This window comes from Myzus persicae, unplaced genomic scaffold (genome assembly GCF_001856785.1).
Source record: "Myzus persicae strain clone G006 unplaced genomic scaffold, MPER_G0061.0, whole genome shotgun sequence".
Lineage (NCBI taxonomy): Eukaryota > Metazoa > Arthropoda > Insecta > Hemiptera > Aphididae > Myzus > Myzus persicae.
Window position 1 is genome coordinate 656359 of NW_019103945.1, and position 27089 is coordinate 683447.

Consider the following 27089-nt stretch of genomic DNA (forward strand, 5'->3'; position numbering starts at 1 on the left):
TCAGTCAGCTACATGTGGTTTCCATAGTCATCGCAGCACTGCGCATGCGTCGTGTCGAACAGTGTTGCATGCTGTGCGCGCCGCTCGTCATCTTGTCCAGTGACGACAACAAATACTTATAATCGTTACATTCGTTAGTCGTTACTCGTTACGTTTCGCCATTCGGTATTCACATTTCACGGACGGGTGACGTCAGACCGCCGAGGACGGACCACGGTGACGGATTTGACGTTTCCGCATCCACACAGCCGCAGACCGCCGAAACTGCCGTACAAAGGTGAGAAACGTGACAGCGTGTTGTTTTTAATATAAAATATACTGATGAGAGGAAGAGTGATAGACACACGACAGTAGAGCGCGTTCAAATTGCGTACAGTTAGAAATGCCACTTTCACGTTGTTGTTGATTAAACTTTGATTAAACACAACTATTGTAGTTCAACTTATTCGTACGTATTTTGTCTTATTGTTTTTTTTTTTTGTCCGTCAAACGAGTTAATTTTAATGGCTATTTAATTTGTAGCCATAGAGGTGCGTATTTTGTGTAGGCCTGTGTCACTTGTTGGTATTCGCGGCGGACGTCCGTGGCGGGATTTCCACAATGTCGAAACATGTCTCGAGATTTTTGTGACGCACTACATTTCCGCTCTGGTATGTGCACATGTATTTAAAAACAACCGTGTTTTGATGTCTGCGGAATCCACTGGTCTATTTTCCGCTGCGGATACTCATTCCACAAGTGCGACACCCGTTGTTGGTGTCTGAACGAGACCTAGGTAATGAGTATTATTTAAATTAGGTAATCGTTATTATCGAATATGTCAAAATCAGTAATATTTCAATATTGTAATAATTTATATTGTCCAATTATTCAAGTTTTATGTGCCATGAAGGTTATAGGTAGGAAAAAAATATTAAATTAAGACAACATGAAAAAAACAAAATTAAAATTAATTTAAGAAAAAAATCCCCATATGTTACACATTTTTAAATTTCACATTTAATTTTTGTGAATTCTGACATTTCGTTAGTCCTGCGTTTATTTTGAAAATAGCACACATTTATTATTGCAATAATTTTACAAATATTGTGTTATACATTTTAATAAAAGATAAATCATTTAATTTAATTAATGAACTAAATCACATACATTTATGTTTTTTAAAAAATGTAACAAATAGATAGATTATAAATACAAATATGAATTGGGATATAAATCTATGCAAATTAAGAATTAATTGGTAATTACTTGAACACATTTTTTTAACAATTTAGGTATAAAATAGAAATTGAATTATGTACTTAAAATATTATTTAAAAAAATACTACATAATTGTTGTGTAGTGAGTTATATTGATATAATAATAAATAACATTAAAAAACTAACTCATTTCGTATTTTGAAAAATCTTCTCCTTCAATTTTGAGTAAAAATGCACTTCTTTTACTGTTTCTAGTAGGCTTTGATATGCTTTGGCTTATGTAAGATTTTTTCTCTATTTAATTTGTTGGTATATTGTCAACTTCTTGATTTTAAGCGTAATAAAATATATTTTGTATGTTTCTTTTTAAAAATGACATATTAATATCGACATCTAAACCTTCTACACTCCAACAAAAAATTTAAAAAATGTTTTCCCGGGGTTTTTCCTTTTTATTTGACCAATATAAAATCTCCAATATGAACTGAACAACTTAAATTTTCACTACCTATTTAAAGTATTATAACTGACTAAAATTTCAGGAGTTATTGTAGAAGACATCATTTTAGTTAAATTAACATCTTGCAACATTTCTTGCAAATTTGTACTTACCTGAGTTTTTGTTATTGTTTTAGTTTTAATGGTTTTTGGTTAGATGCTGTTAAAGGTAAACTTAGTAACAAATTTTCAGTTTCTTAATTACTATCAATTTTTTTTGTTGTGATAAAACGTGTAAGACATTACTGATTTGCTGAGTTTTGTTATTAAAAAGCCAACATAAACTTGATTTTTTAACTATTATTTTACTATCTTCATTTAAAGTCACATCCATCACTATTTTCTTTATTTTCTTCACTATTTTGCTTGTTGGACAAATACTCAGGTTGCGTCGCGGAGTTTTCAGCAAATATTATTCCTGTGGATATAAAACAGTTGATTAAAAATAGAATAATTTCTTATTTTACCAATTATATTGGTATAACACTTGCAAATCTTTTGCATTTTTTAAACTTGTATCAATGATACTTTCAATATATTCATCGCGTAGTTCTTCCAATTCTACTTTAATTGAAGGAGTAGATTTGTGGATGAAATTTTGACTATGGTTTTGTTGACGTAGAGATATGAATTTATCTGGTTTTGATAAACTTTTTCTTTTATTTTATTCTTTATTAAATTGTCATCATCAAGGTCAGCTCCAAGACCATTTTGTATATAGTTCAATAATTCAATTCTAGTTAATCTTTTAAGCAAATCATTCATGCTAAAATTATCAACAGTATTGTATGTAGAAGTTATAGATCTAGTGGTTCTGGATAATTCTTTGCGTGGTTGGCTGCTGAAATTCCACGGCATAAACATGGCAGCCCTCAATATATAATTATTATTCCAAAATTTTTCTCTACCAGTATAATTAAAAATTTATCATTTAATTCAATACACGTGTATACATTACTTGAAATAAAATTATTTCTTAATGTAAATGCCTTATTTTTCAGAATAAAATATCTCCACATGCGTAAAAAATATACACCGCGTCACATGTGGTACATTCTATCTTTGAATGAAATAGTCTTATCCAAAAATGGAGACAGCTTCATTCATTGTTTTAGGAAATGAAATTGCTGCTTCACTTCCTTCAATATTGTTCAATATTTCTATGACCTTATGTGAGCACATTTTTTCAGCAGACATAAAATTAATTTTATCTACAGGATTGAAGCTTTTGTTAGTTAGTTGGTGTTTATCTTTGGAAAATGTATCTGCCATTGACTTAAAATGACTAATAGGTACCATATAATCCACCCATTGGAAGAAGTATGCCAGGCTCCAAAATTCTAGTTCGGAGTTAAGAAGTAATATGAACGACATCTTGAACATAAGGCTGGACTACTAGGCATAGAGTTCTTGATTTTCATTGCTTTCAGTAATCTTGTATCACCCTCTGAAGAAAATCCTAAAATTTTTATTCCCTCCACATTTGCAGCCTTTTCTGTCACTTTACAATAACATTACTATATCTGAATCTATTATCTGTACCATAAATGCATAAACAAAAAAAAGGAGCTTTGTCTACTAAAAGTTTAGCGATTACAACGTAGGCATAATCAGCTTTTGTGTGGTTTTCAAAATATTGTGCAATTGTTTTAGCTGATGTGGCCAAAAATGTATCAACAACTGCTCTTCTATCTTTGAATGCCAACATAAAACCAATTTATTTATTGCTTATCATATCATATTCAATTTTGCTTCTTATACGAGTCTCATGTTCACTAACCCAAACACACATACGTAATATATATATCTATATAATGTAATAATTTAAATGTGTACCAATTACAAAATTGTCCATATAGAATCCTTATTCTCCAGATTTGGAAGGGCCACTTTTCTTGACATATTATCACTCGCAGACCTATGTTTGAATAGTCATGATTTCACATAATCTGTTGGATTCAACTGAGAGAGCGGTGGTCCATTAACATTTATAAACATGAGGTTAGAAATGTTCTGTATTGTTAACCTAGATTGGAGATTAAAACATATTAAATTCATAAAGCCACTCACACTCAGCAGTAGATACTGGTAAAGTTTTTTTAAGCACATCTTATTAATCTTTTCATTCTTTATTTATCACAATGGGGTTGTCATCAATAAATTGTCTCATACCCTGAATAGCAGTAATTGTATTAATCGAAAATCGCTGAGTCAAATATTTTACTTTTTCTGCTTCAAATCTCATACTTGACTTATACTTGGCCCAACATATTTGATATGTTTCGGCCAAAATCGTTTTTTATGATTTTTGAGTGATCTTAGAGTACACAAGAGGAGTAGGTAGGGCACTGCAGGTAGTAGGTAGGACTGTAGGAGTGGCGCTGTTGCATAGGGAGTATTCATTTGAAAAAATTATTTTCTGTGAGATCGTATTAATTATGTTAGTGTGGCTCTGAGAGAAAACTAATAATAATGCGCTGATATCCTCTTAAAACAATTATGGCCGCATAGACCAGGTCTTTGTATGGCCACTTAATAAGAAATCTCCTTATAACTGGATTCACAGATTCTCGAAGTAAAATTACTGATTAAAACCACAGCTAATTTGTAACTTTTTTCTATTAAATTTCATAATTTTACCTTTAGTCATAACTGACCATACAAAAATCATTAATGAGATTATTAGATAGCTTTTAGCTAAAATAAAAGAGATTTTAGTGAAGCAATAAATTAATTTAAAATACTTATAAACCTGATAAAGTTTAAATTTGTAGCATTGTAAGAAAATATACTTGTGTTTCTTATTCTAAGATAAGCACGTATCATTACTATTATGCATTTATAAACTGTGATTTGTTATGTCATGAACAATTTTAATATAAAAACAACTCACAAATAAGTTATCATTGATTTACCTTGTATTATAAATTTGTATTAATATATTAAGAATAAATGTCAATCTAAATAATAGTTTAAGATTATTTGGGACTTTTTTTGTAATACCATAGTCTTATGGCTTATATTAATTAAATCGTTTATGCATTCGTATTTTTGGTTTTCAGATGGACGGCTTGGATGAATTCGTTAACGGTCGTCAAAACGAGGAAAAAGAAAATGTTAACCAATATTGGAACAAAAATAACCAGGTGAAAAATTTGTAAATTGATTTTCAAGGGATTTTTTCACACAAGTCACCCGCTAGGTCTACACAGAAATTATACTTACCGAATTCTATACTGCAGTGTATTTTTAAGTACTATTAAAACAAATTTACAGATGTATTAATGTATTTTTAGGTTTTGCAATATAGAGAATATAAACTAGGCCCAAACAATTTTAGTTTTTGAGCGGTGCGATGAATATTTTGATTTTACAATGACGTGTTTTTGTTTCATTTTTGTCTGTATACAGATAAGTAGTCGAAATAACTTGTCTATTTCAACTTCAGTATCTTTTCTGCTGGGAAACTGATCTAGTTGGTACTTTAAAAATTCTCTGTAATTTCTATTAGCCTTGTGAAAAACTAAGGAAACTGAAGATTTTTACACAAAAAAAGTTTTGATCATGTCATAATTTTATTTTTTAGTGTACCTGACTAAAAATAACTCTAGGTGCATAAAATATTTACCAAATTTTTATATTAGAATTATCTATACATGACATTAGATGTTTACTCTTTTTGAGCTATTTAAAAGCATACAAATTATTGGATTTTTATTAGTTTTTAAAAATAAAAATATTTTTGCGTTTAAAACACTTAAAAATGTAAAACAAGGTTAATCAATAGTTGTTTTTAATGTAATAATAAAAAAAAAAATGTTAGTGTGAATTTCCAATAATTCATTAAGATCATCTGAAAGTAACATCATACATTAATACATTATATTCAGAAAAAAATCATACAAAATACTATAATTTTGCAAATTAACTTGCAAAAATCCTCATTGTTTAAACCTCAAAAAAAAAAAATTACCTAGAAATCAAATTAATTTTTTATGACCGTTAGAAATTTAAATTATTTTTACATTAGATGTTCATAGTATTTCTCATAGAATGATCTCTTATTTAGTTGTGATACCTACAAATTCTTAAAATGTTATCAAATATTTATATTAGTTTTTGCCTTTTACAATACATTGTGCAGGTATAATTTTAAAAATATTTTGTCTCTTAAGGTTATTACGGACTTAAGAATTATTTTTTGTTATTTTCTTATAAATACGCAGAAAAAATGTTTGCCAAGTAAAAGCTTGACAACTTAGTATAATGTTCTGAATAAGTTGTTATTGTAGCAATTTAAGATATTAAATAAATAACACATAAATTATTTTTTATAAGCATTTTATATGCCTGAAAAATTTATCAAAACATCTTAAATTCGTTGATTATTTTGTAGTTAAAAAATTATTAAAAGTTTTTTTACGACTAAGGATTGAACTTTAAAACAAGTTTTCTTATAAGTTGTAAAATATCTAAAAATTGTACGAACACAATTATTTTATGAACATTTTTATTTCAAATCAAATTAGGACAAAACTCGATATTTAAACAAATATACGTAATAACAATTTTAGTTACTATGTTATTATACAAAAATTTTATTTGTGGGAACTTAGAAACTTTTTCAGTATGTTATTATATTTTATAGACACAACAATGACATTTTAAAATGCAATGTTTTCGAGACAATAATATTACTATTACTATTTAATCATAAAATAAATTACTTAAATATAAATGTATCATAAAATATACTTAGTGCTGTGTCCTCAAGAGTATGGTTCTTGTTTTTGCTTTTAAGAATAATTTAGATTGTCCCATTTGTGTTGGGAATAGTTGAGTTTATATCTGTTTTTTTTATTTTGCCCCGTCACTATATAAGCTGACAGACGCTGTCCGAAACCGATTTATCATTGTATTCAATTTTAATACATACATTACACTCATTATACTGTGCCTTACACCCCAATGACGAGATACACTCAACACACACTGTACTTTACCCTTTTTTTAAATTATTTACAATTTTGTTACCTAATAATTGTTTTTTAAAAATATTATTTGAGTTAGGTAATACTTTTATGTTTTAACTCTTTTTAAAATTAAAATATGAAAAATACTGAAATATGAATACCGAAATTCGATAGTATGTTAATTTGCCATAATATTGACCCGGCCCCAGCGCCTCATCACTCTCTCTCTCTCTCAATCGTACACACTGCCACTCTGGCTTAAAGGGAGAATATCGAGATTTAATGAATAATTTTTGGTGGCCCAGTGTTACGCGTCTGGCGCGTGGGTCGCGGGTTCAAATTTCGTGCCGTGCAATTTTTTTCATTAATTTCTCTATATCTCTCCCAAGACCGGCCACATCACCTGTGGTCGCGTCAATATTAATTGTAATAAACCGTAAGAACATTATTAGTACATAGATTCTCCATGTTATGTTGTTTAAAACGGTAAACACACATTCGGGCGATTCGTTTGCATAATAACACAGTTTTTTAAAATGTATTTAATTTTTTTCAGCTGTTATCTAAAGGTAATCAACAAAAAAACAATGAACATAATAATAACAAAGAACATTTTATTGGTATTTTGAAAACGCTTAGTGGTGAACTGTCTAAATCTGTAAGTATTTTTCTATTATACATAATGTATTGATATAAATATTTATTTACAAATAATTTTCATGATGTACATAGATAACAAACTTTATGTTTTTAAATTAATTAAAAATAAAAATGTTTATTAAAGTGAATGCATTTTATATTTTAAAGGAGCTTGCACATATGCGCTCTAACATTTTTTGCGCTAAATCGATATTCAAATAATATTATATTTTAATTGGCTGATGTAAAAGTGGTTTTAATGACCAATTAAATAACACTCAGTTATTATAAATAGTAGTGTATTCAAGCCCCCCCATATTAAATGTTGGGCCCCTGTACTAAATGTTTTTACGGACCTCATAAATTATTAATAACATAAAATAAGTATTCCTATCAAAATTTCAAAAATTACAAATTCATTTCATCGAGCCCTTTAAGTACTTGGTTCCCTTATTTCAGGTTAAACAGCCCTCCCCCTTTTGGGGGCTTGTGTGTATTATTAAAAAATATTATAAAAATGTGATATACTGATTATTAAAAAATATTTTATTATCAGTTATCAATAACTATTGTTTTGTTATTTATCATTTATAAATGTAACATTTTATATTATAATAAAAAATTAGATGAAGAAAACAAAAAGAAAAAGAAAAACTTAAAGTATTTGTGCCATATCTCTTAAAAAGATGTTTAATGTGTTCCTTTTATTGATTCAATTTCACCAAATTTCAATAAGGTTCCTCCCTGTAATGGCTGAAAATTAAATTTAATACATTTATAAAATTATATTATTATATAATATTATACTTGAGAAGTATATCAGGAGTTGTAGCTTGTAGGTACCACACATATTTTTTACAATTTTTAGCCACAAATATTCTATCCTTTGAGTATGTGCATTAGGTCAATATCATCATTGATATCGAGTGGTAGAACACATACAACGAGTGTCACATAACCCTCTAATAGATCACATCTTGCAGTAAAAAGCATACAACAAGAACCATTTTATTCACCCCTTTGATAAGCTGATAGCTTGTGGTGTAAAGTCTTATAAGAGTTTCCATAGCACAAAATACAAAACAAATTCAAATAAAAGTGTAAACAAAAAATTTCATAACAGTTTGCATTTTTTTGCAACTTTTTTAGTTTTTAAAAAATATTTATTTACTCTTATACATTTGAAACATTTTATGACTTTGAAGTATACTTATTTCTAAAACTTCATTACTATAAAAATAAGACTTTTAATAAATATGGGATATAAAATCAAATTGTGATAATATATTATAAATTATTAGTATAGTCTGTACTTTACAAAGAATTGCTTAAGATGTCAATAATAACATTGACATTGTCGTTGCAACCTGCCGACCTATAAATTCCAATTTGACATATTGTTTATCATAGGATTTAAAATTAATTTCTAACGAAAAACAGTTTTATAATATAGCAGTATTATTACAACTTATTTTAATATTTTATAAGGATATTTGTTATGTCATTTTTATTCTGTTCTCACTAAATTAATTATTTGAATCCCTGTGAGTATAACTTGCTTAAATCAATTACCTAAATCAAAGTTACTATTAAATAAATTTTATTTGCAAATTCATAAATAAGTAATTTAGCATTTTTGATATTTACATAGAAAACCAGATACCTAGTGTATTTTAAAATTTATGTGTTTTACTGCTTAGATTTTAAAACTATACAGACAATTTCAATTTTAATATAATTAATTATATCAACAACCATAATTAATTAGATTAAAGTACAATAATAATAACTTAAAATGCTTATATGCTTATAATTTGTTAATATCAGCATCTGATTGATTTGATTCAAAATGTCATGGATCCATCTTTCTTCTTTACTGGTATTTCTGTATTATTGATTTTTGTTCAACTGACCAATCTTGTACATTTATGTTAGCGGTAATTTACATATTTTTGACCCTGTGATAAAAATCTTTTTCTTTTCTAGTGGGTTTTAGTCCACAATTAGGATTCCTGAACTATTTCTCGGGATATTGATTCTATAGGCAGAATTATTATTTATATCTGATATCTGAATTTACTTTTGAAGCAACTATTACAACTATGTCAAAGCAATTAGCATTCCATCTTTTTGGTTATCCTTGTAATTTATACACCATGTCCGAGATTATGTTGATCTAAATCATCAATATTCATTTTTTTTTATCCATTTCATTGTTTTTTTTAATACCATGCTTTTCGATTTTTGATTTCATTGAACACAGAATCAATTTTCTTATTGACGCAGCTTCAATAGTTTGGTTTGAAAAGTTTAAGAATTGTATCATCATATCATATTTCAAACAAATAATGATCAACATTAAACTAATATAATATTATGAATTATGATGATTTAGTTACTAAAATATACATAACATCTGCTACTTTAATTTTAGATAAGCTAAATAAACATCGATAAACATAAACGATAAACAACTTAAGTCAATAGTAATTAGTAATATAATTAGCTCCAATTTATTTTGTTAATAGATGTATGAAGTCCCCCAACCCAAAAAACTATCAGTTTTGGAACAAATTCGTATTCCGATATCGAGAATGAAAGGTAGAGAAGAAAATTTGCCTTCAAAGCATAAACAATATCATCGTAAACCCTCTACAGTGCCAATCAACGATGGCGAGGACTTTGTGCCCAAAAAAATTAAACTGAGTCAATTCACATCGTCTTCGGGTTCAACGTCGAATAATGAAAGCAGTGTTTACAAGAGTATGTCGAATAATAATAGTAATAGCAATAGTGGTGATAAACAAAATCCCAAATCAGACCAAAACTTGCCTAAAATTGTCGAAAACAAAAGAATTGTTAGTAATTTAAATAATTACAATAGCAGTAGCGATGAGAGTTCTAGCGATGAGATTTCTGAAGATGAGAGTTCTAGCGATGAGAGTTCTGAAGATGATGAAGTTGCAGAATTGGAAAGAGAGATAGCGGAATTAGATAGACTTCCACCTCGACAAAAATGTATCAACGTTAATGATGTAACGTCAAATTGTAAATTTTTCATTGAAAATTTTGAAAAATGTCAATCAACGGCTAATGTAGATACTAACCATATGCCACACGATTTAAGTTTATTGAACTATATTCAAAACTTGAAAAACAAAATAAAATCTGTATGCGAACCGAAGCGGTCGTTGTTTTATAAAAAATTAGTTAAATCTTCAAATAATTTTGAAGTTTTTAAACTTAAAAAATATTCCGACATAATGGAGGATAATGGTATGATAAATTTATTCAATGCTTTAAAATCATTCGAGAACAAACATAATTATAAATTAAAATTTGTAAAATCTAAATTGGGGGATGCTTTAAAACGATATAGCGCCAATCGTGACATATGTTGGGACGTGGTGCATTTAGAGTCCAACTCCAACAAAGACCTGTTGAAATATAAATTGTGCTATGGTGCCATTCCAATCACATATGTTGTAGAGCTAGAAACTCTAGTTTGCCGAATTTTACTCGGCAAATTAAATAATGATGGCAAAAAATCGAACGATGAAAAATATCAATTGCAGAATAAGGATTATGATTTGCTTGAAGGTGAACTAGAGCTGCTTATTTTCAATTATTGGCAAATTTCCACTCGTGATATGTTAGGATACAAGGAGCATTTAAGTCGCAAAAAAGAAAAAATGGTGTTTTATTATATGTTCAAAAAATTGGAATCAAATATTATTCGCTTTGATTTTGGTTTAAATAAAGAGCAAGAACAAATGTTCATGGACATTTTAAAACTGTACAAATTGTATGCGGCATTTGAAAAACCAACCATATTGACTGCCGCAGGTTTGGCATTTGTCAAAAATTCAGCATGTCATTTAACTTCATTTTTAGGAAAAGAGTATGACTTATGGTCAGTATTTTTTCATAAGTTCAATTTGCACAGCACAGCTTTTGAATTTACTATAAAAACTTTGTTAAAGGATCGAGATAACATTTTTCAATATCTATTGACGAGGGTATTGGAAATTGATCAATTCAATAAGTCTGGATCTGCTAAAAGCTTGTGGTATCATGGTATAACACAGAAGATGACCCCTGAAAAATTAGAGGATACCATAATATCCAAAATTGATGTCGTATGCTGTCTAAGTTATTATTTCCCAAAAACAAAAAATGTACCTCGAGCTATGTGTGTTAAATTGGACAATTATTATGTTCTTTACATTGACCTATTTGTTTCATTTATTATCAACAACAGCTTGTATAAATATCATAGAAAATTAACAGTTGAAAATTGTAACCATTTTTTCATATTAAACGACCGAAGACACCATGAGTATTATTCAGAAAATTTCATTCCAGCATTTGAAACGAAACGAATGGTAAGTTCGATGAAAATCATGCTGAACAAACAACTCAACGCCCGCCTGGACGGTGGCCTTAAATGGAACATGCAGTTAGACACGGAAGTCCTTGTCCTTTTTTTTTTTTTAGTCCATAAACACCTCAACTATGCGTTGACGCCCGCGATGCTGCGTGAAGGCCCTGTTCTGACAGATGTGGAGTGGGCTAGTATTTTTATAAGGGACTTAGATAAAATGGAAATGTTTTATCTAAACAAAACCCGATGGATTGACAAACCGTGCATGTTGGGCGGTGCCCCAGATGATTTAGATTATGATCCAGAAACCGAAGATTTGGACCCATTAGAAAATGTGTGCAGTTCTGAATTTACTTACCGTCGTGGAACTGAGAACGATGATGGTTATGCATACAGTGTGAAATTTGGACCATCGTCAGACGAAGAAACTGATTTTAATTCAGACGAAAGCGAGGAAGAAGGATTGGATGAATTAATTAATAAGATATTAATTGAAAAAAAGAATGAACGTCTAATGGCAGAATGCCGATATCTGATTAAAGGGCAAGAACATAAACTATTTAAACGAAAATTACCCCAAAAAATACAAGACCGTGTAAATAAAGTTGGTTATTTTAATAAAGTAACACAGAAAAAACAAAAAAAAACTGCCACGGAGGGAGAAAAAGTTGAAGAAGTCCAACCGAAAAAATCAGAAAAATCAGTACTTTGTGTAAATAAAAGAACATTTACAAAAAAGTTACAAAATATTTATTAAAATTTTAGAAATGTTAACTATTTGATATTTAGTTTATTACTGGGAAAGATTTTCCAAATTTTGTTTAATTGTAATATGTAAAGATATACATGTTAAGATTCTGAACAATGATAAATCTGATTACCTTGTCATAACTCAATACTTGTTAATTTATTGATTTTTCTACTTAATTATACACTATTTTTATTCCAGTTTATAACTGTTGTTTAATGCTTTAGTCTAACCTTAAAACTGTTTAAATATATCGTTTCTCATAAACATATTTCTTATCTCATTATTACCAACTCATCTCCTTCCATTTTTTTTTTAAAACAATATTAATTTAAACTTTATATAACATACAGTGTGTATAAATGTAAATGTCATAGCCTTTTTATTATACTTTAATTTCAGAATTATTAGTATTTTAAAATTGTAAATTGTTTATATCTACATCTTAACATATTCACAACTCGCTTTAAAATTAAAATATAATAAAAAGCCAATGATATTGATTACTGAGATAATAATCTTTCCTTAAAATGTTATTAGAGGTGAATTCACTCTTATTTTTAAACTAACAGAGCTAAACAGCAAACAAGATCTGCTGAGTGTAAAATTTGTTATGTTGCTCATTTGTACTTTATTGACAACATGTCATGCAGGTATAATATCTTCTTAGGACTTCTTTCGCGTTCAATATAGCACATTTTCATTTACCAGATTTGATCGTGCGCTGTTTATTTTGATATAAGAGTGAATTGACCTATTATAAATTGTAATGGTAAGACTATTATCTTTAGGGCATGACATAGCCTTTTATTGATATTATAGAAGACATCATTTTAGAGTTAAACTCAAATAAAAGTGTACTTAATGTCATCTCACTCGCATCGTCATACTACAACATTAGTTACTATGTATAGCTACTACATTTACTATCATGACAACAAGTACCAAAACAGCAATATTTATATAATTTTTGTGTCTGAAATTTTACTTATAGGCACTGTACCATGTTATAAGCCATTTCCAGTTGTCTGCAGTTTGGACGACTCAGAGAATGCGTAGGACATAATACATATCTGTCCATATTGTGTATACATACAATTCAAGTCCATAATATTTTATTTCTATTTTTTTTTTTCCAAGGCCGTAATTGTATAATGTATTAGAATCCAAGATGTATTTAGCCTACAACAGTTTACAATCATTTTAAGTTTTTATTCAATTGTGAACATTTTAAAAATAAAATATCTTAGGTACCTACAGGTGCCTAATAAGTATGGTAGTATGGTATCATTGGTCCGTTGTCCTATATGCTCGCCGTGAGCTCATCTATCTCGATGAAGTCTATTAGAGGTATATTCTTGTTTTTTGTTTGGGTATAATAATTAATAATAATATTTATTTTAAAATTAAATTTTGTTCGCTCATCTAGGTAAGTACATTTTGTAGTCATTTTTAAAGTTCATTTTTAGAGTTTTTAGTTTATTTTTGAATTTTTTTTTTTAGTGTGTTTGTGTATTTTTTAGGTCATTAAAATCCTAGCTCTAATCATCAATTATAGTTGTGTTATATTTATTATATTATAATTTATAAATTAACGTAACTCGGATTTGATTAACAGTAACTCGTGATTTACTAATTTTGAATTAATAAAAATGAGCCAAGTTAAAAATTTAGTTAATGAGAATTAAATGAACTTCAACACTTTTCAACTAGTTGAGTTAACTTGCTGTTAAGTACAGTATATGCCAGTGGTTCTAAACTAACCTGTTGCCGAAATAGTTATTTGTTTTTATTGTTCGTGTTCAAAGTTTAAATAAATGACATATTATGGACGTGATAGTGAAAACCACTGTTAATAAACACAATAATTGGAAAGATAGTTTCATTCTCAATGTGCATACCTACCTATAGGTTTATTATGATTAATGTTTCGAAAATCCATTGATCGTTTCATGAGTGCCGCCGTTTTTATGGATCTCACTTGGGAAAAAAAAGGTTAAAATGCAGTGCTATACACCGACACAATAATGCGGCATTTAACGTAATGATATAGAATCTTTATTTACAGGCATCCCATTTTGTATAAATATATTTATGTATAATAATTATGTATATTGTATAAAATCATATCAGTACAAATAACGAAGATACGAAGTGGTTAGCCATAAGTTAAATATACCTTATACCACACTGAACGTTGCTTAATAATTGGTTAGACGACGAATGCTATTTCGAAGTAGGTAGGTATATAATATTATAATATTAGATAATTATGTTTCAGGTAAATCAGTATTAAATCTTACGGAACGTTTCGTTGAACACTAACTTATTACAATGTTGAATGATAATAAAAATAAAAATAATAATAATAATAATAATAATATAATATATAAATAAATAAAATGATTAATATTCTGACTAACGAACATTATAATATGTATGTAATATATATATAGTTACCATGAGTACCTAGTATATTAAATAAATAATATAAGATTCGAAATTCAAATATACGTAAATAATTATTAACTAAGACGAATGAAAGTGTTCTTTTCTCTTGTAGTAGGTAGTTTGGTAATAAATGACAGTGTAAGTCGGAAGCGAGAAATAATAAATAATTACAGCATAAATCTGGTAAATCGTATTCTTTATCCCGACGGACGGACACCTGTTGTACGTTTCTTCTTATTTTTTTTTGATTATGATAATGATATGAGTCCACCTGTTCGCCCTAGATCGATGTTTTCTAGCTTCGAACCATTGGATTTTTTATTTATTTTTTTTTGTTTTTATTATTTTTTAATTTTTTATGTTTTGTTTGTTTCGTTAGATTTAGGTTTCGATTTTGAACGGTGAGCCGGGTATGTGATCATCGCCCCACTTGACCAGTAGAATGTATTCGCCACGTTCACGGACGATATAGCTCACTTGGTAGTTGTTCTGTTTCATGTGTTTGATAAATATCTCCTCACACGGTCCCTTGGGTCCGTAAATACCAACGAATAATATATTGTTTCCTGTAAACATAAGCATATCACGTTTTAGTGGATTTACAAATTTGCCTACAATTATAATATTAGTAAATGAGAAAAATCATTTCAAATCATAACTAATGGACCAGCATTCGATTACAAAAAAGATTATCAAAGATCGTCATTAACTAGTTCGATAATCTGGTCATTCCCTATAATTATTATAACATGTATACTATCCTCTATGAAGTCCCTTTAGAATTTGTTGAAATTTATTTTCTTGAAATATTTCATGAAACTCTTATGAAATATTTAAATTGTGTAAAAAATAAAAGAAAACTGTTTGTTATGAATACTCACAGTCATAAATAGCAAATAAACAATTGTCAATTGGTATGTGATGTATTGAACAATATTATTATACCATTAATACTTAATTTACAACCATTAACATAGTGATTCGAAGACCTCAGTCGTTCATTATCGATATTTTTTGATAATAATCAATAGTCGACTATAACCGTTGACGTTTAAAATAAAAAATAAGACTTAATGAAATATTTCGAGAAAAGTGAAATGTTCAACCTTATTAATTTCAATCGAAAAATGTCAAGTGAAATATTTCAAATTCAGCGCCCCCCTACTATAGCTATGATGATGACTTACCGGCGTCGGAAGCGCTAATGCTGAATAGATTTTGTTTTCCCACGTACGCTTTCTTCAAGCCCATTCCTTTGCTGGTGACGAGTGTAGCGTTCGACTTAAAGTGCGGTAGAACGACACCGGCCCCGCCCTTGTGGGCTTTAGACACTTTGTGTACGGTTTCCACAACCACCGAGCTTGTTTCTTGTGGTCCACGCTCGGCCAAATCCTCGCCTGAAAAACAACCAAACACCATTGTAATTGTTTTGATAACGATTGGCGTTGGCATTATATTGCACTGATTGTCTAATCGTCGGAAACGAAAAATGTTCAGATGGTATTCGACAAGAACAGTGAAGTGTGTCAATCAATTTGTTGTAACTACAACATTTATCTCTGAATTGGGTGGTTGGCCACTGACGTGTGTCTCGGTCAACATCTTTCAGAGGCGCCGGCTCCTGGATGGGTGACCCCCCGTGGGTTGTTAGCGACAAATCCTTGTCCAATAGCCGTTCCAACAGTAACTCGCGCGTACACAACTATTGCTTATACGTGACAAAACCATTTATAGTTGTTATAACTTGTTACAAGTGCGTATAACAGAATTACATTTAAAACTTCAAGGAAGAGTCGCTATAATTGGGACAATTAATTTGAGATAGCAGGTAGGTACCTACCAATAAAGTTGTATATATGTAATTCAATAACAAGCGCTGTAAAACGAAATCAAATAATATTGCAATGGTTAATGACACCATTCGTTTAATAATAAATCACTCTGTAAGAATGAAATTCTGTAAGTACTATCTGTGGAAAACGTTTAATGTCACTGGTGTAAGTATTGTGAATACTAAATTATATATTGGTAAATGCAACAGTAAGCATCTTGTCAATGAGAATAATGCTCTCGAAAAAGCGACAATGAGCCTATCTAATATCGCAACTTCGATGGAAACTATGTTGTCATTATAATAATATACTGTTTACAAAATGAAACGTATTAGTATGTGTACCTAACTTCATGGGCGGATAGGCCATTTTTGGCCTACCAGGCAATTTTAAAAAGGGGCCCCACATAAAAAAAAGTTGCTCGCAAGTACAGTATTAGATTAATTATGTTACCTACAATATCAAAACAAAACATTGGACGTGTATGATTTGTCTGTTATATTTGGCAATATTAACATCTAGAAAATCTATAAAATATATTATAACAACATCTATATTCCATTATCAATTGACAATTAAGTACATCTAATTATAAAAGTTGAGTGTTTAATTTAGGCTTTTACACTTTAAATAATGTTGAAAATTATAAATGTAATAGACACATTAAGAAACACAATTTGTATTTCAAAAATATTAGAAAATTTATTTGACAACCCCTACTTATTTTATACTGCTGATTGCTATTAAGTGTAAAAATTATACTAAGATACCTATAAAATATAGTTTCTTTTAGTTAATATTCTACATGAATACATGATTATATTACAATTATCGTAATAATTAATAAGCACCTATATTATATACTTAGTGATGGGCCGCAACTAATATAAACTAACGAATAATTATTCGATACCTAGTTTTTCCAAATAAGTTATTCGAATAATCGTTACGACAAATATTTGAATTATTATTCGAATATGTTTTCAAAAGCAAATTTGATCTAGTAAGTACTTTTGGTAGGTCAACATTAAAAATCCTCCAGTACTTTTAAAATAATTGGGAAAAAAAAGAAAATTTGTCAAAATTGTTTGGTAACCTTTCACTTCAATTGTATTTGATTAGTTTGAGTTTTTTTCCTACAAATATCAATAAAAAATTATTTGTCCGGTTAAAAAGATAAAAATGTAATAGGTATATACTATATAAGTTTTTATTATAGCTAAAATATTAACGATACATAGGAATGATTATTGTTTATAAGCATTTAAAGTTCAAATGTTGACAAAACCACAGTGTTAATTAATAATTTGTAGTTCAAAACTTAAAAAATATAAGATTATAATATAAAATAATAAAATTTTTCAAATTTGAAATTTCTTTTGTAATTATATAATATTAATGTGTCATTGCGTTAACCATAAAAAAGGCCCCATTCCCAAAATACGAAGGGGGGCCCACGGGGAAATGCCCGGTTGCCCGGTAGGCCTATCCGCCCATGCCTAACTTCTACCAAACGATTAGTCGTCACCAACAGCACAACCAACAATTCTGGTTGTCGGGGTTCATATTCTGGTTGAAACCAACGACCAAACATTTTTTCCCGTGTTTCTATATCATAAACGCATTACACATGATACGTACCAGTACATGTGACTTTGAACGGCGAACCGACAATATGATATCCGTTGTATTTCAAACTGATGTAATATTCGCCTGGCACTAGCGGCGTGTACCTGACTTTGTAGCCTTCTTCGACTTCGGTACAGTCCATGGAAACCTTACTTGGTCCGTCAATGGTCACAGCCAATATACCGGCACCCGCGTTGCAAGTGTCCACGATGAAATCCGTCTTGTGTCCTAAAATATTTATACGGGCAATGCATTTTTAATGACCGGCTCTCGACAAGAAAAATGTTAAAATAATTTGACCACCCGTAGTCGTGCTTTTCTCACCTCGGAGCAAGATAAATAAGGTGGTTATTAAATTAAATTAGCAGTGAGTACATTTGGCTGGCTTGGTTCAAATGGTCGAGATTTCGTGAAAAAATAACAATGTTTTTCCATCTAGTTTATTGGGTTATATGTTTTGTCGATTTGCAAAATAAAAAAAAAAAAATCGGGTACAACTACTTAAATGAGAAATCGACTTTCGACGGTTTCAATTTAAAATCAAAACTAGAATTAATTATTTTGCGGTGTTTTAGTTCCAGAGTGAATTTAATATACCTTGTCTGGTCGGGTACTTATGCTACTATCCTTAAATATTTATTATTAAGTACCTGTCTTGACGTCTCCCAAACCACTACCAGTGGCGTGCACGGCAGCAGGATCGGCGTCTCCTTTGCCGACCTTCAGGCGGTACGGTGATCCTGGAATGTGAACCCCGTTGAACTTGACGTGTATGTTGTGAACGCCATTATCGCGGGGCATGAAACGGACAGAGTACATGTCTTGATCGATCGATTGGATGAAACAGTCGTCTTCCGCACCGGACGGCGAAACCACCTGCAAAATATCGATCACGCACTTGTCAAATTAATAAATTATCGATCATTAATGGACATAGTCATGCCACGCATGTTGACGAAAATAAAAAATATAAATATTTTGAAAACGTAATAATTATTGGGGAAATTTAAATCTGGGAATCCCATGCCTAAAATTTTTTTTTAAAAATTCGAAAAACAGTTCGAAAACACGAGTAGTATGAATTAGGACAAGCATCTCGTAGCCGGGAAAACAATTCAAAGTGCATCGAATTCCCCTCCCCGCCTGTATTCGTTTTAATTTCGATCTCACGACCACCTTGTAGTGAACAAATATATTTAATAAAATGATATGTATGTGTGTACCTTCGCATCGAGTTGACCGACAGCACCGTTCTTGCGAACAATGAATTGAGCTGGGTAATCGGCTTGGACTCCGGACGTCGGGAATTGCGCCACTTCAAGTTTGTGCGCGTCACCCATTGCTGGTGACATGAACAGCTTGTACGGCGAGTCCGGTATGTGCTGGTCATTAAACTTAATACCGATTCGGTATTCTCCTGTAAAACCGACAGATATTGTTTATTATTCTGCTTACAGTACGACCTTGTGACATGCATATTATTGTTATTACAGCTTCGATAGGTTATACACATCATAAAGTATCCGTAAAATGTATAAGATTGAACTTCAAAGTTTTCGTTTTCACACGTTAACATTTGTCGTGACTTTATTTTTTTTTTTTGATATTTTAATCCACATGAGTTAGTAATATTAAAACTAATAATATTTTATTTTATCCATCTCAACTGTTTAATATTTTTTTTTATGTAAATAAAACTTTTACAGTAGAAACTTAAAAAAAATTAAGATTAAAATTAAAAGACCCTCTTCTTTTTGTATCAACTGATTTAACTTAAATGTTTATTAAACCACTTTATTTTTGGTCTGTAATCAGGATATAGAGTTAAAGATTATCATGTATTGCATTTGAAAACAAATAGGTCAACTTCATACCCTAAGTATGTTCGATCGGTATGCACGAACATTTGTGTTTAATTAATATTTTTAATAGGTATCCAAAAATTTGAAAAATACTCATACTTTATTTCATGATATTCCGGCAAGAACAATGCAAATGTGACACTAATTATAATTTGTACACTTAGTGCAACTCTTGTTTTGGCGTATTTTTAATATAATTTTACTTTTATCTTTAAAAGTAATTTTCTATACTTCGAATATCTTAGAGAAGTTTTACCAACTAAAAAAATCACATGTGAAACAAAATTTCATTCTTATAATTGATCTTTATTATTTATACGCAATAACCACGTGTAAAAATGTCTTATGTCCAGGACCCACAAGAAGTACCTACTAGACTAACGCTATTATGCCTATTGTTTATTTTAAGCAAAGCATTATAAATGAATAAATAATACTAATTATAGTACAGTTCATTATAAAGTTTAATAAATGACTCAGAAATACTCATTAAAATTTTTGTTTGGGCACTTTTTCAATAACATAAATACATACAATTCACGAATTGAATGTAAAAGGTATTTTTTTGCAAAGTTGAACCGAGAACACAATTAAATTAACTTACAACGAGTAAACTAGTCTTAACCAGTCAACGTAATAAGTTACAGCAATAATTGTAAACATTTGGACGCGTTTTTCAATAAAATAAATAAATAAAATGCATCAGTGGCATTTTTTTATGAAACATTGGACCTCAAACACCGTATTAAATGCGTTTAACGATTGAAATGTATTTTAAAAATACATAATATGTTTCTCCTATTTCAACTCGATACACTTTTAGACCACATAAAATGTAATTTGGAGTCCATGGCAGAGGACCAAGTCGTGAAAACGTTACAACTTGCATTAATGTCTATTAATTAGAGTGCAACAGCAAACATAATACTTTACGTATATAATACAATTCAATTGACATAATTCATACCGTTAGAAAGTAACTAGAAAATAATGTATTAAACTATTTCACTTTTTAGTTTTTATTTACATTTCCGTTGAATTATTTTTGGGTCAATTAAAAAATGTATATAAACTTTATTTAATCTACGAGTCTTACGTGAACGTCCTATACATTTAGTCAGAATACTTAGTTGCATTTACTATTTTTATTTGGGATTGACTAAGCAAATATGATTAAACAAAGAAAATATAGAATTGAAAATTAGAAAGAAAAGTTACGTGGAAACGTTTAGTTTGAAACCGACAGTCGTTATTGAAGTCAGTGGCATGGGTCTGGGTCTCTAGGATAAGCAATGTAAATAATTATTTAAAAATCATACTATTGAACAATAAATGCAAAATAAATTTCGATTATTTGTAGACTCTTAGTGACGATTTCTATAAGTCACAAAAGTACCAATAATTGTTTGTCCGCAATAGCAAATTATTTCATATTCTGATAACAATTTTACTCTACACCAATTAATTCCTTTTTTAAAAATATTTCTAGGCTAAATATTGAAGTAAAAAATTAAGAAAAATAGATATTAAGTAAAGTTGTTTGCAAATTAAAATTTGCTTTGAAAAAAGTCTTTTCCGATGAAAATAATAAATTAGACATAATCTATTAAACTGTTTAATGTAAAAAAAAGTAAATACTTTCAAGTGAGAATAAAATCAGAAAGCAAGGTAGTGGTCATATGGGCGTGGAGTACATGTTAAGATGATATTTTCGTAGCAAGCACACGTCAACCACAATTCTCATACCCAATATTATCACATAATATATTATTCAACTTAAACGGATTATTTGCAATCGCCCTTAGGTCTAATTATACGAGTAGTAGCCTAACAGTACTACTGAAAGTAGTATGTACTGAAATGTATAAAATATTATAAATTACGACAGTAACTACTCGACGTTAGAATTCAAATTATGAATTATTTTACTGCACACTTTTGAGGATAGTCCAAGAGCTCTTGGTAAAGGTTATGATTATCTAAATAATATTTTACAAATCAGCAAATCTAAAAAGGGATTAATGTAAGCCCCTTGGGTAGTGTTTCCCTCGTGTAACCACACCATTCATGTTAGGTACATTTTAAAAACTATGGACGCACCTGGTTCGCCTACGACGTAACTGACATAACACGAGCCGTCCTTTCGGTCTTTGAAATCGATTTCAGCCTTGCTAGGACCTTCGACTGATATGGCTAGTGAGCCCGGACCGGCCTCTCTGGTCCACACGTTAAACTCGCATGGTTGTCCTTGTTCTCCACGTTCCAGACCAGAACCTCCAGCGTGAACACGATGAGCTCCACCATCGCTTAAAGGACCGACGGTAAATTGGAACGGCGATCCTGCAGAAACAAGACGAACGGTCGACGTTTATGATATTGGAAATCACTGTGGCCGCGGTTAACACTTACCAGGTATGTGGACTTCCTTGTACCTAACCGACACCGTGTGCACACCCAATTCCTTCGGGACAAAGTGTACCGCGTAGAGGCCGTCTTCGATTTCGTTGATTTCGGCGTCTTCCGTGATGCCACATGGCGATGTCACCGTTGATGACAAATCATATGGTAACACACCTACAATGTGCGTACAAAATTAAGTTAAGGATAGGAAAATCATTTATACATAATAATAATAATATATAATAAAAAGCAAACGCTGTTTAATATTGTCCGTAGCATCAAGGAAAAATGTTTGATGGCCATTTGAATTGATAATTTATTTATTTAGTGGCAGCAAGGGGTAAAGATACAGTGGATGTTATTATAAAATACAAATTAACAGACATGTGTACAACTTTTTACATACATTTTAAAATAAACATTTTCAATTTAGAAATTGCATCCTAATTAAAATAAAAGATCTCTAATTCATTATATTATGTCTTAGCAAGCGATATAATGGGATCTAAACATCGTTATTTTTAGTAGTAAAAGGGATATGAAAACAGGAATTATTTCTTGAGTTAAATGCTAGGGCATAGAACCCAGTTAAATATATAATAATTCAGAACAAATGATGTATATCCAAATAGCGTACATCGAAGATCTTTTATGTCACTTATTTAAAATTCTATGTAGTTAGCAATTTCAAAAATTGACGCATTTGTGAAACCCATTTTATAAACAGACATATGAATAAAGCGCCTTTGAAGTTTATCAAGTTTTTCAATTTGTCCTCACTGAAATGAGTTCAACATCACTGGTCCAAATTCTAGGATCTATCTTACTTATGATTTTCTGTAGAGTGTGACAATATATTTTGAAATCAGAGTACCTATGTCCATTTTTTATAGAACCGATAATATTCTTAAAGCCTTAAAAAAATAATAATTATATTTTGATTTACCAGGCATCTTGAACGTGAGTTTGCAGTTGCTGCCCACCTCGGTGAGAGGTACGGCTTCCCGCCTCCGTTCGATCTTTTCTCGCTGACAGTTGCTTCCTTCGCCGGTAACTTTAACGGTGAAGGGTGAACCATCGACGTGATGGTCGGCGAACTTCAGATTCACGATATAGTATCCCGGTTCCGTGGGCCTGTACGATATGTTCAATGTTCCATCTTCGTTGTCCTTACACTGGATCTCTGCTTTGCTGGGACCTTCGATGGAAAGCGATAATCCACCATAACCTATATAATATGACAATGTAGCGTTATTTTGCCGACGCTGTACAAAAATAGTTGTATCTAGAATGATTTTACGAATAACGTAAACTGTATAATTATGTTTATATAAAGCCATATAAAACGGTTTCATCGTTAACAATACCAAACCAATGCTATACTAATATTAAATCACTTTTTTAAGATTCTTACATTGCTTAGGTAGTTGTAGTTATTTTCAACCATTTTAATTGTTTCGAAACACTATAAAAATGAGCAATATTATGTACCTAAACAGGAACTGATATTGAATATGATCATGGTAAGAGTTTATGATATTACCAACACAATATTGAATATATAATACTCGTATCGTACTATCGTCACATATCCTGTTTATGTTTATTTTTTCTTTTATGCCATTTGAAATAACAACTATAAATATAAAATATTCTACCGTAGCCGTAGATAATTATTTACATAGGTACTTCGGTAAAGTGGTTTCTGTAATTACGATTATTAGTAAGTAAGGTTTAAGTAAACGAATGATAAATCCTTTTATTTTTAAAACATTTTATCGGTTTCATAATAATAATATAAATGTACTACCAAAACGATTATTAGTCAATTTCTTGCAGATTTTACAGTATTATACTACAGTAATATACAGAATATTGCTATATGTTTGTTTGTTTTGGTTTGATAATGAAACAATGATAAATAAAATATATAATAAAAAAAAAATAACTTCATAATTACAATAATAATATCATTTTATACTATGACAATCACTCACCGGCGCTCCTTGTGTCAACTGTGAACAAATTCTCCACGTGCGTTTTGCCTTCTTTTAACCCGCTGCCGGTGACTTTGACCTTTTTCGCGTCACCGACTTCTCGCTCTCCCACTGTTATCTTGAATGGTGAGTTGACTATATGCTGGCCCATTCTTTTCACAGACACTACGTGCTGGCCGATCTCCCTAGGAGTGAATGATATACCTGGGAATTTGAAGGTTTAAGTATTAAGTGTAAAGCTCGTGCTTCCCGAGTCCCGAATCTGGAAAATGACGTACCCAAGTTGCCGTTTGGCAGGCGTTTCAAGAAGCAAGGTTCTTCCAGACCACTCGGCGCTTGGATCGACGCGTTCAACAGCCTGAAATCTTTGTCCAGCACCTGTCCTGGCAACGATACCTCGCTGCATGAACCCACGGATATCTGGTTTCTCTTTCGGCCCTCGCCTATATAAGGATACAGAAACAAAAATATTCGTGTTCATGTAAATAAAGTATATTTGGGTGGTATAACGAAAATGATATTATTATGAGCAAGTGAAAGCGTATTCGAACTTCAAAGGATTCGAGCCCTGCTCAAAAGATATCACGAACCTGTGACTTTCGTATTATACGGGCTTCCTTTAATGTGCTTGTCGGCAAACTTCACGGAAATCCTGTACTCGCCGGGCGCCGTTGGCAGGTACGTGACGGACACCGTACCATCCTTGTTATCGTGACAACTGATGTCCGCTTTGCTGGGACCTTCCACAGCCAACGAAAGACCACCTGCAGTAAACGAAGAGACGATTAAATCAATATTTGTATGGTGGTGGATTTCAAGCTTATTTAAAGAATTAAGAACTGTGGCATTTAGATATGGCATTGTAGGTTAACCTACAAGGACGGAACTGGAACCAAATTTCAGGTAGAGGGGGTCTGATTTTTTAAAATATACTGCATAGGTACACATGTTTTCTATACTCAAAAATACGTTTTTTCTAATTTTTAAATAACTTCGATGCGTCTCGTCCACTGAATACTCGCGCTAAGTACGAGAAAACAATAATGACCTAAAATGCACACTTTAGAAAATTAACGTGCGGCACTTCCAAGTATAGAACCAACACGATTTAAGGAATAAAAATTATTAAGAAATTATAGTGAATTTGTAGTAAAATAATAAATAGTAATAATAATAAATAAATAGAAATAGATTAAGATTTAAAATTTATTATCCAACTAAAATTTTTCCATTTCCATTTCCAATCCAATTTTTTTTATACTAAGCGTAATTATTGTCTACGTATTATTGTTTCTTACTATTTTATCTTATACAATTTAAATAAAATAAGTATAAATTGTTTATAGCATTTTTTTCTATAGACACATACTACTACTAACCCCATTTTCGGACGAGATTGGATATGAAAAGGGTTTCAAAAAGATATACATGTATATTTTACAGTAAAATAATTGTTTACATTTTGTACTATATAGAAAAAAAATAATGTTTTGGCTTATGTAGTTCAATATTATTAAGTTCACATATAAATTAAATAAGTTATTGTAACTAGGAACTAAATTTTGTTTTCTAGACAAAAAAACATCATACAAATATTTAATTCAAAATTTTCTTATACACGAATTTACTATGAGTAGTGCAAGCCAAATTGAACATTTAATAGAAGAAACAGAAAAATACATAGACGAACTAGAGGATCAGCTTTGCGACTACGATGATGTAATTGCTGAAAGCAATTATGTTAAATCTGAGCTTACAAAAGGTGAGGCAAAGTTGAATTTCTTTAAAATCGAAAAAACAAGCATATTAAATGAGTTAATACGTGAAACAAAAGAATTATCTTGTAAATATAATGCGCGTAAAGAACGTTTGATGGATATTCAAGAAGAAAATAATTCTCTGCAGTGTGAAAATGAGCAAATACTTAATAAAATAGAAGATTTTGAGATAGATATAGAAAAGTTAAATGATATAAGTTTAACAATTTGTGAGAATAAAAAAATACTAGGAAAGAAACTTTGTGAAGCTATGGAAATCACAAACAAGTTACAAGATAGACACCAATCAGCGCAATCGGAAGTGCAAGATAGGGAACAGGACATTATATGCATTCAAAAATCTCTGGCCGAACAAATAACACAGATCACAGAAGTGGAGAAAAATAGTAATATTGAGCAAGAACGTTATGAGTGTTTACAGTCTACAATATGTGAATTAAAAATGAAAAGTGAAAATATTTCCAAGACATTGCAGGCCGAGATGACTGAAATTCGATGTAAATTTAATGAAAAATCGGCCGAGTTATGTATGCTCAAACTGAAATTAAAAGATAAGCAAGTTGAACTATCAGAGCAAAAAAATAGAGCGCTACAGTTGAAGGAAGAACTCAAATGCTTTCAAGAGAAACATTGTAAAGAAAAATGTAAAATAGACAAAGAAATTGAAGAAGTTAGAGATGAGCTTAAGTCAATTGCTT

At 30.5% G+C, this 27089-nt stretch overlaps 2 protein-coding genes across 5 annotated transcripts in view; one reads left to right on the forward strand and one right to left on the reverse strand.

Moving 5' to 3' along the window:
- LOC111036735 lies at window positions 1-12647 on the forward strand. 3 transcript variants are annotated; one of them, XM_022318871.1, is made up of 5 exons: window positions 295-448; window positions 523-775; window positions 4761-4844; window positions 7228-7329; window positions 9839-12647. In XM_022318871.1, exons 3-5 carry the CDS (start codon window positions 4761-4763, stop codon window positions 12449-12451), a joined length of 2799 nt encoding a protein of 932 aa, XP_022174563.1. In that variant the 5' UTR covers window positions 295-448; window positions 523-775; the 3' UTR covers window positions 12452-12647. The 3 variants fall into 3 exon arrangements, with proteins under 3 accessions (XP_022174562.1, XP_022174563.1, XP_022174564.1); XM_022318870.1 differs by lacking the exons at window positions 295-448; window positions 523-775 and adding an exon at window positions 1-277; XM_022318872.1 differs by lacking the exon at window positions 523-775.
- Window positions 12648-14531: 1884 nt separating this feature from the next.
- Window positions 14532-27089, reverse strand: part of LOC111036734 (filamin-A) — a 126668-nt gene continuing 114110 nt past the window's right edge. For both annotated transcript variants that reach the window (XM_022318868.1, XM_022318869.1), the window contains 11 exons: window positions 25204-25377; window positions 24892-25056; window positions 24614-24817; window positions 23563-23844; window positions 22626-22790; window positions 22317-22556; window positions 19578-19771; window positions 19005-19230; window positions 18367-18582; window positions 16081-16290; window positions 14532-15459 (listed from right to left, as the gene is read on the reverse strand). In XM_022318868.1, the coding sequence (XP_022174560.1) occupies window positions 15275-15459; window positions 16081-16290; window positions 18367-18582; window positions 19005-19230; window positions 19578-19771; window positions 22317-22556; window positions 22626-22790; window positions 23563-23844; window positions 24614-24817; window positions 24892-25056; window positions 25204-25377 (2261 nt within the window). In that variant the 3' untranslated portion in view covers window positions 14532-15274. The remainder of the gene's footprint in view (window positions 15460-16080; window positions 16291-18366; window positions 18583-19004; window positions 19231-19577; window positions 19772-22316; window positions 22557-22625; window positions 22791-23562; window positions 23845-24613; window positions 24818-24891; window positions 25057-25203; window positions 25378-27089) is intronic.

Bases quoted from the DNA above. Each gene is read 5' to 3' on its own strand.
- LOC111036735 (XM_022318870.1), top strand. From the start codon at position 4,761: ATGGACGGCTTGGATGAATTCGTTAACGGTCGTCAAAACGAGGAAAAA. The intron at 4,845-7,227 runs GTGAAAAATTTG...AATTTTTTTCAG, and splicing joins ATTGGAACAAAAATAACCAG to CTGTTATCTAAAGGTAATCA. The intron at 7,330-9,838 runs GTAAGTATTTTT...TTTTGTTAATAG, and splicing joins GTGGTGAACTGTCTAAATCT to ATGTATGAAGTCCCCCAACC.